The sequence below is a fragment of the Epinephelus fuscoguttatus genome, linkage group LG7 (genome assembly GCF_011397635.1).
Source record: "Epinephelus fuscoguttatus linkage group LG7, E.fuscoguttatus.final_Chr_v1".
In the NCBI taxonomy this organism is placed as follows: domain Eukaryota; kingdom Metazoa; phylum Chordata; class Actinopteri; order Perciformes; family Serranidae; genus Epinephelus; species Epinephelus fuscoguttatus.
The window spans coordinates 5,351,964-5,367,490 of NC_064758.1; the positions used below are offsets into that span (position 1 = coordinate 5,351,964).

The 15,527-nt window shown below is 42.2% G+C and overlaps 2 protein-coding genes across 2 annotated transcripts in view; one reads left to right on the top strand and one right to left on the bottom strand.

Moving 5' to 3' along the window:
* The window catches only part of pex10 (peroxisomal biogenesis factor 10), a 95,404-nt gene that overhangs the window by 40,892 nt on the left and 38,985 nt on the right, over positions 1 to 15,527 (bottom strand). The gene's annotated exons all lie outside the window — the stretch shown is intronic.
* The window catches only part of LOC125892012 (renin binding protein), a 33,262-nt gene that overhangs the window by 16,483 nt on the left and 1,252 nt on the right, over positions 1 to 15,527 (top strand). Inside the window, exons 7-11 of the mRNA XM_049581723.1 lie at positions 1,048 to 1,275; positions 3,506 to 3,587; positions 3,749 to 3,924; positions 4,091 to 4,222; positions 7,348 to 7,435. Coding sequence (XP_049437680.1) covers positions 1,048 to 1,275; positions 3,506 to 3,587; positions 3,749 to 3,924; positions 4,091 to 4,222; positions 7,348 to 7,435 — 706 coding nt within the window. The remainder of the gene's footprint in view (positions 1 to 1,047; positions 1,276 to 3,505; positions 3,588 to 3,748; positions 3,925 to 4,090; positions 4,223 to 7,347; positions 7,436 to 15,527) is intronic.

A 15,527-nucleotide genomic window follows, 5' to 3' on the forward strand; every position in this document is an offset into this window, starting at 1 on the left:
GCCACTGCCTGTCAACAAAAACGAAGACAACTACTGCGTGGTTAAATGTAATAAGACCAAAGGACTGGATGGAGGAAATAATCAAAAATGTATAGCGCACACCTCATATCAGCTTAGAGGAAAAGTATTTACTGTTGCAGGGATGAGTAACATTATGTGTATCAAGGGTTATCATGTCCAAATAATCGGAAATTGGGGAGGTGTTAAGAGTAATATTGGATTTCTCTGTAATGCTAACTTTTTAGCGCATTAGCTAACATTAGCTTTGAAAGCAAAACAAACTGGAGGAAACCATTCAAGTATCGACCTCCTTTGTAAGATTGGCAAAGTAATCAACCACAAAGACGGCCATCCCACCTTCAGCATTCCTGTCAAATCATCCATCCATTGAGTGAGAGTACGGGTCGGTCCCGTTGGTCAGTGTTTACTTTTTCAAGTAACACTCGTGGTCCTAGAGAGTGAGGGACCTGACATGGTGCGTTCATAAATTCAGTCTGTGGCTCTACTACACTAAAATGAGAGCCCTGCTGGTCGAACTAGCGGAGCGTTTTATTTCTATATGAATTAACAAATGGTCAGGTTAATCACACATTCACTCCGCTCGGCGCTCTGATGTGTGATCTTCCCAGACAGAGTGCCCAGATTGCGCCCTGCCACTCCAAGAGTGCCGCGCTCTGAATAATTCAATGGTACATTCAGACAGCACTCCGAATTTATGAACGGTCCAGTTTGTGCCAGAGTGAACTCCGGCACTCGGAATGGATATTTTTGAATGCATCACTTGCATCATCTTCTTCCATTGTCTAAAACAAGCCAACAGAACTTGCTAGCTAGCGTTAGCTAATGTCTGTGGAGAATTGTTTTGCCTGCAGCTAAGCCCTGCCCACCAAAAAACATCATACTGTTTACTAACAGTAAAAGGGTCTATATGAAAGGTTCCATTTCTTGTTAAACATGCCTGAACGAGCTTAAGCCTCTCCTGCCATCCTAACAGCATTATCACACCATCACTCTGATAGGCTGCATTCTGCTCTGTTGTGTTGCTAGCTGGAGGCTGAACAGATGATGGAGCAGTTGATCCACTGGGTTCGGGTGGATTCGTCAGGCCTGGGTCGGCCCCAGCTTCCAGGAGATGTTCCCACCAACAGCATGGCAGTTCCCATGATGCTGTTGTGTCTGGTGCGACAGCTAACTGAAGGCCGGGGTCAGGAGGTTGTTCAGAAGTACAAAGAGCTGGCTAGCTGGTGTGTACATGAGATTCTCCAACACATCCAGGTATGGACACACAGAATATGACTGATGCTTTGTGGTTGAAATGACTTCATAAAGTGATGAAATTTAACATAGTTAATTTGAAGTGTATATATCAATATACCTTTTGAGTATAAAATGCTGCAAAGTTCAGCACAGCACAGTTCATTTGTTCATCCCTGCAAATCAGGTGGTTCTAGACTTGGTGACGTAGTGACTACTTGCAGTGAGCTACTCTAGATAGTGAGCTAACCGCTAATGCTGTGTTCACACTACGAGAGACATAGCAACAGGCTACAAGACATTTTCAATGGAAGCCGGTGACATGATGCCCCGCAGTCTTGAGCTTGCACATGCGCACACAAGTTTGAAACAGTGGCTCTGAAACAAATGCATGCACAAATCTAAAACGGTGGCTCTCCCGCTCTGCAGGTGGATCTGTTGCTAGCTCACCTAGCACCACTGAGCCAGCTAATGTTACAGCTCAACCGAGAAACACGCCATTAATGTTTATATCTCATGCTGTTATGAGCCTCTCGTGCATGAGAAGATACACACTTCCTTCTGTGCAGTGATACTGTTGGTGGGAATCTTTCAGTCGAAAGAAAATAGTTCCTACAAAAAACTGCTGACAATAAGGTCTGTGGATTATCTTGAATAACCTGGGGCCTCATTTATAAACGTGGCGGACGCAAAGAAGGCAGCATACGGTACTTTCTACCCAAACTTTGGGATTTATAGAAAAAAATTTAAACTTGACGGGAAAATGTACAGACTTCCATGGAAGCTCTGACCCATGCGTACGCACAATAACTGTAGACATGAGAAACTGCGACCCCTGTGGCAGAAAGATGAAAAGGAAGAAATGTTGTGAATTTGATATAAAGACAGATATGACCTCTCACGTTTTATATATGAAGAGTGCACTTAAAACAAAACCATAAACAAATCAGGGAATTCCTTTTCACATGCAATCAATCAGTTGATTGGGGGCTATGAAAAGCAGCTGTCACAGTGTGCAAAGACGCACAATGGCTTATTTGCCACTGTTAGAGGATGTGGATGATGGGAGACTCCAGAGGGAGTGGATCTTCAGGGACCAGCAGGACCTACTGGCCAAAGATGATGAGTGGCTTATGAGCCAGTTCTGACAACCGCATGCGGTGCTACTGGATCTATGCGCTGCTTTGGGCTTGGCGTTACAAAGGAGCACCTGCAGGAACCAAGCTGTGCCGGTGCTGTGCTGCACAATGTGACGCAGCTGAAAACATGCCACTACCGCTTGATGCCCCGACCCAGACCTCTATCCCGGGCATTTGAGCAAAATGCTGCTGCGCGGCAGTGTCTGGATGTGATGCATCGCTTATGAAAACAAGACATATTTTAAGAAATAATTTGAGTCAAGAAAATAATAATAATAATAATAGTAATAATAATTCATTCATTCATCTTCTAACCGCTTCATCCTCTTGAGGGTCGTGGGGGGCTGGAGCCTATCCCAGCTGACATCAGGCGAGAGGCAGGGTACACCCTGGACAGGTCGCCAGACTATCGCAGGGCTGGCACATAGAGACAAACAACCATTCACGCTCACATTCACACCTACGGACAATTTAGAGTCACCAATTAACCTAGTCCCCAATCTGCATGTCTTTGGACTGTGGGAGGAAGCTGGAGTGCCCGGAGAGAACCCACGCTGACACGGGGAGAACATGCAAACTCCGCACAGAATAATAATAATAATATTACATTTGACGTGCTCTCTTTGTGTTGTTTCTTGTTAATGAATATTAATTCAGAGCATTTCACTGGCCGTTTATAGGCACTTATGGGTGGGGCAAGACGCTCCTTCACCTGCGCCGAAAGTCGAGTTGATTGTGATTCATAAAGGGAAACAGGTGTGGGACATGCGTGTGCACAGTATTATAAATCAGGATATTTTTGTGCGTAAGCACTTTCTGTGCTTTGTTTGTACGTCGCCTTTAGTCAACTTTCTTGCACACAGTTTTATGAATGAGGCCCCAGGTCATTATTTCTGGAAAGAGATATTGCTCTTTTCAAATGAAAAAATGATGAAACTGAATGACGATACTGTGCTGATTGTATAGATCTTCTGTGCTGTGGGGGGAAGATGTGTGTGATACATCCATGTTTTCACAGACATGGATGTAAACTGTAAGAGAAACTTGAGTGGTGTGTGGAAGCATACAACCACAGGGTGGTTATTTTAGTTTTGTCTTGTTTCTTGGTACAGAGAGATGGCACAGCTATTCTAGAGAGTGTGTCACTGGAGGGAGCAGAGCTGCCGGGTTGCCATGGCCGAGTGCAGAACCCAGGTAAACACTGCGCTGCCTGCTGGCCAATCAGCGAGACGATAGCAAACACAGAGACTGCATGGGAGAGCTTGACTTGAACTATTTTCCTATTCTTTGTTGCCTACTTCAACATTTTACATTTTTCATTGGTCCTCCCCACATGCTAACCCCTGCTGGCTCAGGCCATGCCCTGGAAGCAGGCTGGTTCCTACTTCAGTTCAGTGCAGAGCAGGGGGACGAGGAGCTCCAGAGGACTGCCATTAACAAGTTTGTGGAACTCCCTTATCAGAATGGCTGGGACAAAGAGCACGGCGGCCTCTTCTCTTTCCTGGATGTGGATGGTCACTGCCCCACACAGGTGAACCAACTATTGATACACATGATGGTGTTTTCCCTTAGATCATGGATGCTGCTGCATTTTCCTTGTACTAGATAGTGTAACTACAGATTGTTTTCCTTTGACTGATCATCAAATTTTAAATGCATCAGATCAGGTAGTCTGATCCTGCTTGTGTATTTGACAGCTGGAGTGGAGTATGAAGATGTGGTGGCCCCACTGTGAGGCTCTTATTGCCTTCCTGATGGCCTACAGTCAAACCAAGAAGTCAGAGCTGCTGGAGAGATTTTTCGAAGTTTATGAATACACCTTTGCCCATGTGAGTTTACACTGCAGTGTCAACAGGGCACAAAAGGACAACTGTACATTTTTTATCACTTCTTTAAATGGAAACTTAAACATACTGAGAAATGCACATTTCTCTTTCTTTTCAAGAGTGAGAGATCAGCTCCATTACACATTAGGTTACTTTAAAAAAAAACAAGTAGTGCATTTGAATTTTTATTTACTCCCTGTAGAATTTTTATTTTTTACATTACTTGTTACATTACTTTTGCATTACACCATAACAACGGCTGCATCGTCATGGAATTGCCAATTAATGATAAAATGTTAAACCTTCCAAAAGCCCACATATCAGCACAAAATAAGGCTCAATAGGAGAATCAAGGCAGCACTGCGGTAGGTTGTAACTCGCTCAAATAAAACTACAACCCCAATTCCAAAAAAGTTGGGACACTGTCTAAAATGTAAATAAAAACAATGGAATAATTTAAATACTATATACAGTCCAAAAACAGAAGATAGAAGAAGACGCTGCTTCAGTGTGACGCTGCTTCAGTGTGAGTGTATTTGGTGGCTGGAGGTTACCAGCCTGTCGCTCATGCGGCATTTGAAGGTAATTACAGGCACGGCCTTTATCGTGTTTAGAAATTAGATAGTCCACCACTAACATTTTGACCCGTCTCGTCAATGAAAATGAAACATACTTAGTCTGAGTTTTTATTATTTAGATCTATTTTTAGCTTGTCGTCTCATTTTGGTCAAGGATAAAAGGTTGTTAACGAAAACTTTTCATCATAGTTTTCGTCAATGACATTAACACTTGCTGACTGAGCAAGCACACTAAAGACTCTTGCCTGCTAAGCAGCTAACTTTTGCTTTAGCTCTCTGCTAACTTTAATGGGGATAAAATAATGTAATCATGCGACTCTTCTAGACTTTGGAAATGGCAACTGACTGAATGGATCAAATTCTGATAGTGAAATGAGTCATTTCACAGGGGTTGTGACACACAAAGAAATCCCCCCACTGATGTGTCTTTCCAAATTCTGTGGGGAAAAGTCTTTTTGAGCCCGATGGCATCACACGATGGACCTGAATGGTGTAATTCCATGGTTAAGCCACCATGGGGAATGGGCCTCAAATCCCAGTGCTGTTCCTAGGGGCTTGGTTATCTCAACACTGTCTATGTGTGTTACTGTAATTACAGAGCTGCAGTGAGGACATGGTTAGCCAAGCTTAGCATAAAAACTAGGGATGGGTCACAATTTTTGAATAGTCGTTTTATTTTTGAAAAATCGATTTTTTAATGCGACTTTTACTATTCGCCATCTTATTTCCCCCCTTTATTTGACATGCAATTCAGCTCCTAACCGCAGTATAGGATTGCTACAGCGGTGTGAGATGGGCTACCAGCTAGTTTGATGCTCTTCTACAAACAGGAGAAACATGCAGAGACTACTACTTCGCGAGGAATGTCCGCAGTCATTCGGGCTTTCATAGTCGAGTGCGTTTCCGCGTTGTATTTTCCTCTAAAAATGTCCGTGAAAAATCCCTGTGATGTGAAAAATACATGCCAAGCAGTCACCGGTGCGCGTAGCTCACCGGAGCTTTGCGCGCACAGGGCTTGTGGACGTCGCTTTGAGTCCGCGCGGACCTCCGCAGAGTCCGTTCCGCGTACGTTTGGCCCGAGTATGTTCGGGCCTTTAAAGATGAATGGATCTCTGTGTGCGTGTCTCCGGGGGTGGGGGTGGGGGGGTGGATTATTCGAAATATTGTCGAATAGTTGCCACTGTCTTGATGAGTAACATCCAGGTGCAGTGAATGTGTACAACATCACTGAGTGTTATCATCGCAGTTCACTCTTTTTCAAACTGTAAACTTAATGACTAACTTGCAGCTTCCCGTAACCTAAACTTTTAACAACTCATAAGGTCTTTGTTCTCACTCCTGTTGTGCATTTGTAGTGTGTTTCACAAACCAGAGGATGTTGGATATAGCTTGGTGAAATGGTAAAAACATGTTTCATACTGTATATGCTAGGGCTGGGTGGTATGGCCTAAAATCAATATCACAGTATTATATTTGGGGGATGCGGTGACAGTATGATATTGCGGTATTGTCTTCTCTCTTTTTTTTTTTACACCTTAAATAAAATAATTTAAAAAGCCGTACAAGTCTAGGATGGAAACTATTTATCGTCAGAAGTAAAAGTTTGCTAATCCATCTATTATTGTGTATAAAACGTTATATAGTATGTATAAACTTAAAGGGAAGAGGGAGGGCGGGTGGCTCCCAGGCCCCCTTCTCCCGCAGGCCTGGGTTTGGGGCAGGCCCCGTTCTGCCGCAGTAGCTGGAGTACTGCGGTATGAAGGTAACCACAAAAGCAGTACTGTGGCTTATGTTTACTGCGGTAAGTTACCATCACCGCGAATACCGCCCAGCCCTAGTATATGCCATTAAAACTAACATAAACTTCCTTGCATTACTTATCTAAACACAAGCTCTGCCTGATTTATGGCTGATTAAAGTGTTATTAAATAGCTGTTACTTTTCTTCCCTGCCAAGAGGACCTCAACTTGGAATTATTAAACCCCTGAGCAGGGCCAAAATATAGGTTTATACTAAAAGTACAGCGGAATACAAGACCCTGTGGCTACACCTTAAATTACGGGTCATTGCGTTCCTGCAGTGCAAAAGGCCTAAATGAGGATGTCAGGTTTGGTACTATCGTGTTTGAACAGAAACTAATAACCTGTGCTCATGCTATAGCTGGAGCCTGCACATAAGAGCTGCAAGGGTGAAATAGTTCCTGCACATACCTACCCACCGCCCTGGTTAAACAAATAAGAAAGAACATGTTAATCAGAGAGCCTATGAGGTGTCAGTGGACATAGCCAGGCTAGTAGTTGCCCCCCGTTTCCAGTCTTTATGCCAAGCTAGGCTAACTAGGTCCTTACTACTGCTCTGTACTTGAACACAGGGCTTATTGTAAGTTGCTTTGGATAAAACTGTCAGCTCAATAAATGTAATGTAATGTAAATTGCGTAACATTCAACTTAAATGCATGTCTTTTTGAATATACAAAATACATACTGTATATTTGTATGTTTCAGTGCAGTGTAGGCCTGATATACTGTATTTGTGTCTGATTCTGTACAGTTTCCTGATGGTGAGTGTGGCGAGTGGTTCGGCTATTTGACACAAGAAGGGAAAGTGGCACTGGATTTTAAAGGAGGCCCCTTTAAAGGTAAGACCATAACTGAGATGGAGAATTAAATGAATGCCAAATCAACCTAAAAACTTGCCAGATGACCTGGATGAAATGCTACTGGAACACAGAGTAGCTTAAAACAGATCAGCACTGTAGCTGTTAGATGTATTTCTTGGCCGATAACAGCAAGGTTCACAAAAGTCCCATCATTGTAGTTGTCCTGTTAGGTTTGAGCTGGATATGAAACTAAGGCTTCATCTTAAGTCTCTTAAGCATCAAATAAAGCAACATCTGTTTCTGATGACAGCGGCAGCTGATTACTGCTGGATGGAGTTTGTTTCTGCCAACGTTCAGTGTGCTAACACCAGAAGTTGGGGACTTGAGTCACATGATAACTTAAGTCTGACTCGAGTAGCAAATTTAAGGACTTGAGACTTGCTTGATTAAGGGCTCATTTATGCTCAATGTTAGATGTGGAGACAAAGACAATTTGTCCGTATTTGTGCATGTTTTCTGAAAGCTTACAAATACATAGAAAATGGAGCAGCACCACCAGAGATCATGTAGACAGTGTAGTGTAGTTCAAGCGATATAAAACCTTAGGAGATAATGAAGAAACTTAAAGAGTGGTGGAACAGAACAAATTGGTAATATAGTGAAAAGAATTCTTGGTCCAGATGTCGGGATGTATTAATTGGCTGTCGAGACGACCATTGTCTACAACGCTGCCTCCGTTTAAAGGAAACAATATAATGACTGATTCTGACCACCGCCACCATCACCTTGTTTGCTGTTGTGTGAAACTTTTAACTCTGCCCTCTAGTGCCATCTATTAGCTGTATCTGCCATCATAAAGGACACATGGAAGTAGGAGGACAGTAATGTTCACAACACTTTAAACACACGCATCTATTTTCTTACGTAAAGGAAGTATAAATGAGCCTTAAAGGTGGATTGATACTTGTGCGACAGCTCCATGTAGAGCATACGCCATAGCCTACGCACCTCTACGCCATTGTGTGTCTGTGTCACTCTGCAGTTACACCTCCAAAATACTAGCTGGCAGTGGGGTCTCTGTGAAGTGCTGTAAAGTTGAGTTGATTCAAAACACATTAAATATGGCTTAGTAGGGACAATTTCAAACACAAATTAGCTTCACTACAACTTGCAGGATTCACAGACAAAACATTTGTCTTTATCTGGACACATTTTCCCCAAAAATACAACATGCTGCTGTTATAAGCAAATTATTTTCTTTACAATTTATTGTTTCTCATCTATGAGGTCTGCGTTGCTGCAATGTACATTTCCGGGAAAGCAGAGGCAATGCCGTAGGTATGGCATTGGTTTGACGCAGAAGTCAATCCCGCTTAACACTGATAAAAGACTCAACTTGACTTTAACTTGGTATTCCTGACTTGAGACTTGACTTAGACTTGACGTGGTGCAAGAGGCATCTGAGCTTACCGCGAAAGGTGGAGATAAACTTAAAAGGACTGACTGTAAACAGCTGGCCTGTGTTGTGTTCACAACAGCAGTGACAGCTGAAAGACCACACAAACAACATGTTTTTGCATATTAGCCGGTGAATAAAGAATTAATTTTGACCAAACCAGAGCTGGTGATTATTGGAACAGTGGACTAATTAACTGAAGGACTAACAAGACTAACCGAGATGGTTTTAGTGAGTTTTATTTTGTGTCTGTCGAGTTTGAATGAAGAGTGTTTTACCACAAGTTAAATAGGCAATTAAGCCTGGCATCGTTTGGTTAAAGAGCAAAACATACATTCATAAAGCGTATGGTTCTCTGTTTATTAAAGCCGCTACAAGGAACTTTTAACCGGATATGCAAAAGTCTCTCGTTTTTGCTGATGTCTGTGCGTGACCTACAACAGCAAATGAGACCATCAGTGTGAAGATAAGCTATTTCTATATAGTGTATATCCATACCTTTAGGAAACTGTAACCGGGTCGGTCCCAGGATGAAACAATTTACGGCACTCAGACGGCACACGTCATCTTACCTAGCTGCTTACATTTAGTGACGCTTATAGATAGTCAGTTCCTCCTCCTCGACCCGACGTCCGCGGGGAGTTAAGATAGCAGCAATCACCGGGTAAAAGTTGTGTGAAAGCACTGGACTCACCAACAGTCAGCCATGTCTCAGTCACACAGGGAAAATCCAATCCTCGGGAAGGCAGGAAATCCTTCAGGATAAACGTTTTGTTCGCTAGCGATGTAGCATTTACCAGCCCAATCCTGGCAGGAGCTGGCAGGTCCACAGCTTTAGCTGTCCGGGAAGCCACACACAGAGGCCGCAGATTCACCCTGCGCCAGTGGGGACGAGGAGAGCAGGGGCCGCGGGGCTGGAACACCTCATTGGGGCCGACGACAGGTACCAGCAAGGCGTCGACAGGGTCCAGCGAGTGCCGAGAAATGAAGAGGCGAGGCACCGCTCCATACTCAGTCCAAGAAGCCGTGGAAGTGCTCGCCAAACAGGCCTTCAGCCTTACCAGCCGACCGCTGCGTTTACCCCGGCGGTGGTGGCGCTTATGCTGGAGAGGTGGAGCTGGGGCGCGGCAGAGGTGAGCTGGGATCCCCGATAGGAGCGGGGGCAAAGTTTTCCCGTCTTGGTTCATTCATCCCCAAAACAAACACATGCATGAGCCAGGTAAGTATCTTTACGACAATACGCGCTAGAGCTCATGGGAAATGTAGGCTTCATTCCGGCAAAACACTACTGCTTTTGTCCACAGGGGTCGCCAAAATCAACTCAAAATGAAAGTTTTTTGTAGGGGCTTTAAGGAAAAGAGGTGTAAAATGACACATTTTTTGACTTTTTGTGAGTTTCTTTTCTGTATATATTATACAGTAAAAGCTGAGAGCTTGGGTAAAGCAGCACTAATACCTTCATATACCGTATATACCCGGTGAAGTTCCAGGAAGGAATGACAAATTAGATAATACCTAAGCCCATCATCCATCCGTCCGTTCGTCCCATTCTTGTGAACATATTATCTCAAGAACGCCTTGAGGTACCCCAATTTGACACAAATGCCCACTTGGACTCAGCGATGAACAGATTTGATTTTTTTGTGGTCACAGAGACCTTACATCCATCTCAATCATGTGAATGTGATATCTCCAGAACACCATGAGGGATTTTCTTCAGATTTGGCAGAAACATCCTCTTTCAGTCAAGGATGAACTGATCCGAGTTTTTGGTGTCAAAGGTCAAGGTCACTATGACCTCGTTCATTGCACTGTCGTGAACTTGGTATCTGAAGAACACCTTGAGGGAATTTCTTCAAATTGGCACAAATGTCCACTTTGACTCAACGAGGAACTGATTAGAATTTGGTGGTCAAAAGTCAAAGGTCACTGTGACCCCACATCTGTATCATTTCTGAATGCAATATATCCAGAAAAAAATTCTCCAGAATTTTCTTATATCTGGCACAAATGTTCACTTGTACTCAACAATGAACTGATTGGATTTCAGGGGTCAAAGGTCAAGGTCAGTTTGACCTCACAATACATGATGATAATATTCATGGTCACTCTACAAGAGCTCTGTCCTCCTTCATGACTTTCCTCAGAGGAATGGCAGTGAAAGAAGTACAGCCGCATCATGAGATTCACAATGTTCTTTTATTCAGTTCTATCTGTGTGATACATTTGAGTTAAATTGTCAATAACTCAGTCAGTATTGAATGTGCTTGGCAACCAGTGACACACTGTCAGCTTTGGGCCATCAGCCACACACATTTATCACTGCAGACAACTAAAAAATGCACTGCTAGTTGTATATGCTCAGGCTCTCTTCTGTCTTATTTGTATGAGGTTTTGTAACTGCCACAGTGTGTAACAACTGTCCCTGCCTTGTCTCCCAACATAAGCTGTGTGTGAGTGTGTTTGCTGTGCGCACCTGTGTACTATGTGATAATTACCTCTCATACATCATTGCGGCTCAGTGAGCCCTCCAGTTCCTGCTCTCCTCGCATTTCGCATTACTCTTGCATAATGATCTTCCCTGCTCTTTCACAGCAGCATTTATGTTAATGTGAGTGGAGTCTTTGATCTTAATGATTCAGACGGGGCATGGAGCAAGAGAGGAAGTATTTAAAACCTTTACTCTAGTAAAAGTAACTAATACCACCCTTTAAAAATACTCTGTTACAAGTTAAAGTCCTGCATTCAAAATTTTAAGTTTAAGTAAGAAAACGTACTTAAAGTACTACAAGTAAAAGTACTGTAAAAATGTCTGTGACTGTTATACTACTATATATGATCTCATTAGATGATTGTGACTCATACATTCATGTAAAAGCAGGAATTTATTGTTGTAGTTGGTTGAGGTGGAGCTGATTTTGAACTTTTAACTAATGATTATTTTCATTATGGATTAATCTGCTGATTATTTTCTCCATTAATCAATTGATTGTTTGGTTTGTAAAAATAGCCAAATAGTGGAAAAATGGTGTCACATCTACACAGAAACCAAGGAGACACCTTCATAATATTTGTTTTGTCCAACCAACAGTTCAAACCTCAAAAGCGGCACATTTCTCATTTGTGAAGCTGACACCATGAAATGTTTTAGCATCCCTCAAAATAGTCTGCAATTAATATTCTGTCAGTTCATTAACTGACTCTTAGTTCCAGCTGTACTTGTATGTTTTTCTATGTTTCGTGTGTAAAAGTCCAACATCATAAAGCAACTAGTAACTAAAGATGTCGGATAAATGAAGTGGAGTAAAAAGTACATAATTCCCTCTAAACTGTAGTGGAATAGAAGCCGAAAGTGGCATGGAAAAAAGCATACCTGAGTAAATTTATTTAGTTACATTCTAGGACTGGGTGCAGCTCATATTATTTTATCTTTGAGTTTGTGAGAATGACTTTCTTGACTCATTGCAAGGACTCGACTTGCTTGATTTTCTCCCCACTGACTTTGGACTTGCTTGAGACTTGCACATGTGTGACTTACTCCACCTCTGGCTAAAACTAATAAAGGTAATAGAGTTATCAGTGATAGAGCAGCAGTGATTTCTCACTGTTAAACAAACACCTGCCGACATCACCTCTGTATTTATACTGAGCCCTGCTCAGAGGCACAGGAACCACTTCTACTAACAGAATGTATTTATATGATTTGCATCTGTATTTATTATGGGTTCAAGCCTGAAGTGCTAAAACCCTATTGTTTTTGTCATGTTTTATTATCATTATTATTATTATTATTATCATTCAGAAATGTTTTCGCAAATTCCCATGAGATGGTACATTGTAGAGACATTAAATTTTCACCAATAAATGGAAGTTTGCATGCAAATGGTGCTCAAGAAATGTAATGGCAATAGGCCATATTGGGGCACTATAATTAAGATTGAAAAAATTTTGATTTGAAAGGCCACTGGCTTCGCACCACATGTCAGATTGAGTTAAAATTCGACACAGGTTCAGGTGAATAGGTTCTATGAAAGCCTCAAGAACCCTCAGGGTCCACCTGACTAGATGTCCACCATATTGAATTTTTTGAAATTTTTTTTTTTTGACATCTCAAGGGGTGTGGATCATCAAGAGACAAAGCTCTCGTTTTGATGATATTGACCAATGAACTTTAGAGGGGGCGAGGCTCAGCCCATTAATTGATTTTACTCCTTAACCATTGAGCCAGTCATCAAAAAACTTGTTGGAAATACCTACATAAGTAACTGAATCATACCTTGAAAGTTTGATTCAAATTGACCAATAGGGGGCACTATACAAGCAGAAAGTTGATCTCACATAATCAGTCAGAGACATTTGAATGAAATTTGGTTTTCATCATCTAGTGTCATGTCTCAGTTGATGCACAAAATTTGAAAGGATTGCTTAAAGGGGGTGTGGCTTATTACATTAAATCTAAATTTCAAGACATTTCACATTTCATACTTCAAAAAATCATAACAAATCACCAGTGTGTCCTGTAAAGTACACAAATTGGCATCATTATAACTCACAGGATTCACAGACAAAACGCTGGACACATTTTCCCCACAAGTACAACATGCTAATGTTATTACCATAAGCCTATAGCATTTTACATTGTATAAATTAGCCTAGCAGCTAGCAGGGATTTCCTCTAATCATATGAAGCTAGGGACAACAGCAACATTTAGTAAAGGTAACATCACAATTTGGCTCCATTACAACTCACAAGGTTCACTGACAAAACAACTGTCTTATACTAAACACATTTTTAAGACAAATACAACATGTTAACGTTATTGACACAAGCCTATGGCATTTTACATTGTATAAATTAGCAGCGACAAGCAGTTGTTTCCTTTCACGAAGGCGCAGAACGTACAGTACAGGCCAAAAGTTTGGACACACCTTCTCATTCAATGCGTTTTCTTTATTTTCATGACTATTTACATTGTAGATTCTCACTGAAGGCATCAAAACTATGAATGAACACATGTGGAGTTATGTACTTAACAAAAAAAGGTGAAATAACTGAAAACATGTTTTATATTCTAGTTTCTTCAAAAGAGCCACCCTTTGCTCTGATTACTGCTTTGCACACTCTTGGCATTCTCTCCATGAGCTTCAAGAGGTAGTCACCTGAAATGGTTTCCACTTCACAGGTGTGCCTTATCAGGGTTAATTAGTGGAATTTCTTGCTTTATCAATGGGGTTGGGACCATCAGTTGTGTTGTGCAGAAGTCAGGTTAATACACAGCCAACAGCCCTATTGGACAACTGTTAAAATTCATATTATGGCAAGAACCAATCAGCTAACTAAAGAAAAACGAGTGGCCATCATTACTTTAAGAAATGAAGGTCAGTCAGTCCGGAAAATTGCAAAAACTTTAAATGTGTCCCCAAGTGGAGTCGCAAAACCAAGCAAGCGCAACAACGAAACTGGCACACATGAGGACCGACTCCAGGAAAGGAAGACCAAGAGTCACCTCTGCTTCTGAGGATAAGTTCATCCGAGTCACCAGCCTCAGAAATCGGAAGTTAACAGCAGCTCAGATCAGAGACCAGATGAATGCCACACAGAGTTCTAGCAGCAGACCCATCTCTAGAACAACTGTTAAGAGGAGACTGCGCGAATCAGGCCTTCATGGTCAAATAGCTGCTAGGAAACCACTGCTAAGGAGAGGCAACAAGCAGAAGAGATTTGTTTGGGCCAAGAAACACAAGGAATGGACATTAGACCAGTGGAAATCTGTGCTTTGGTCTGATGAGTCCAAATTTGAGATCTTTGGTTCCAACCGCCGTGTCTTTGTGAGACGAGAAAAGGTGAACGGATGGATTCCACATGCCTGGTTCCCACTGTGAAGCATGGAGGAGGAGGTGTGATGGTGTGGGGTGTTTTGCTGGTGACACTGTTGGGGATTTATTCAAAATTGAAGGCACACTGAACCAGCATGGCTACCACAGCATCCTGCAGCGACATGCCATCCCATCCGGTTTATGCTTAGTTGGACGATCATTTATTTTTCTACAGGACAATGACCCCAAACACACCTCCAGGCTGTGTAAGGGCTATTTGACCAAGAAGAAGAGTGATGGAGTGCTGCGGCAGATGACCTGGCCTCCACAGTCACCGGACCTGAACCCAATCGAGATGGTTTGGGGTGAGCTGGACCGCAGAGTGAAGGCAAAGGGGCCAACAAGTGCTAAACACCTCTGGGAACTCCTTCAAGACTGTTGGAAAACCATTTCAGGTGACTACCTCTTGAAGCTCATGGAGAGAATGCCAAGAGTGTGCAAAGCAGTAATCAGAGCAAAGGGTGGCTATTTTGAAGAAACTAGAATATAAAACATGTTTTCAGTTATTTCACCTTTTTTTGTTAAGTACATAACTCCACATGTGTTCATTCATAGTTTTGATGCCTTCAGTGAGAATCTACAATGTAAATAGTCATGAAAATAAAGAAAACGCATTGAATGAGAAGGTGTGTCCAAACTTTTGGCCTGTACTGTATGTGCTGGTTGGCCACTGGCTGTAGTCTTTGCAATGTGTTCATGTGCTGAGACATGTTGATGTCAGACGATGCAGCAGGGGGCCTTCATTACCACTTTTTCTAACTTTTCTAAATAACCGAAACTCACTCAAGTGACATCACT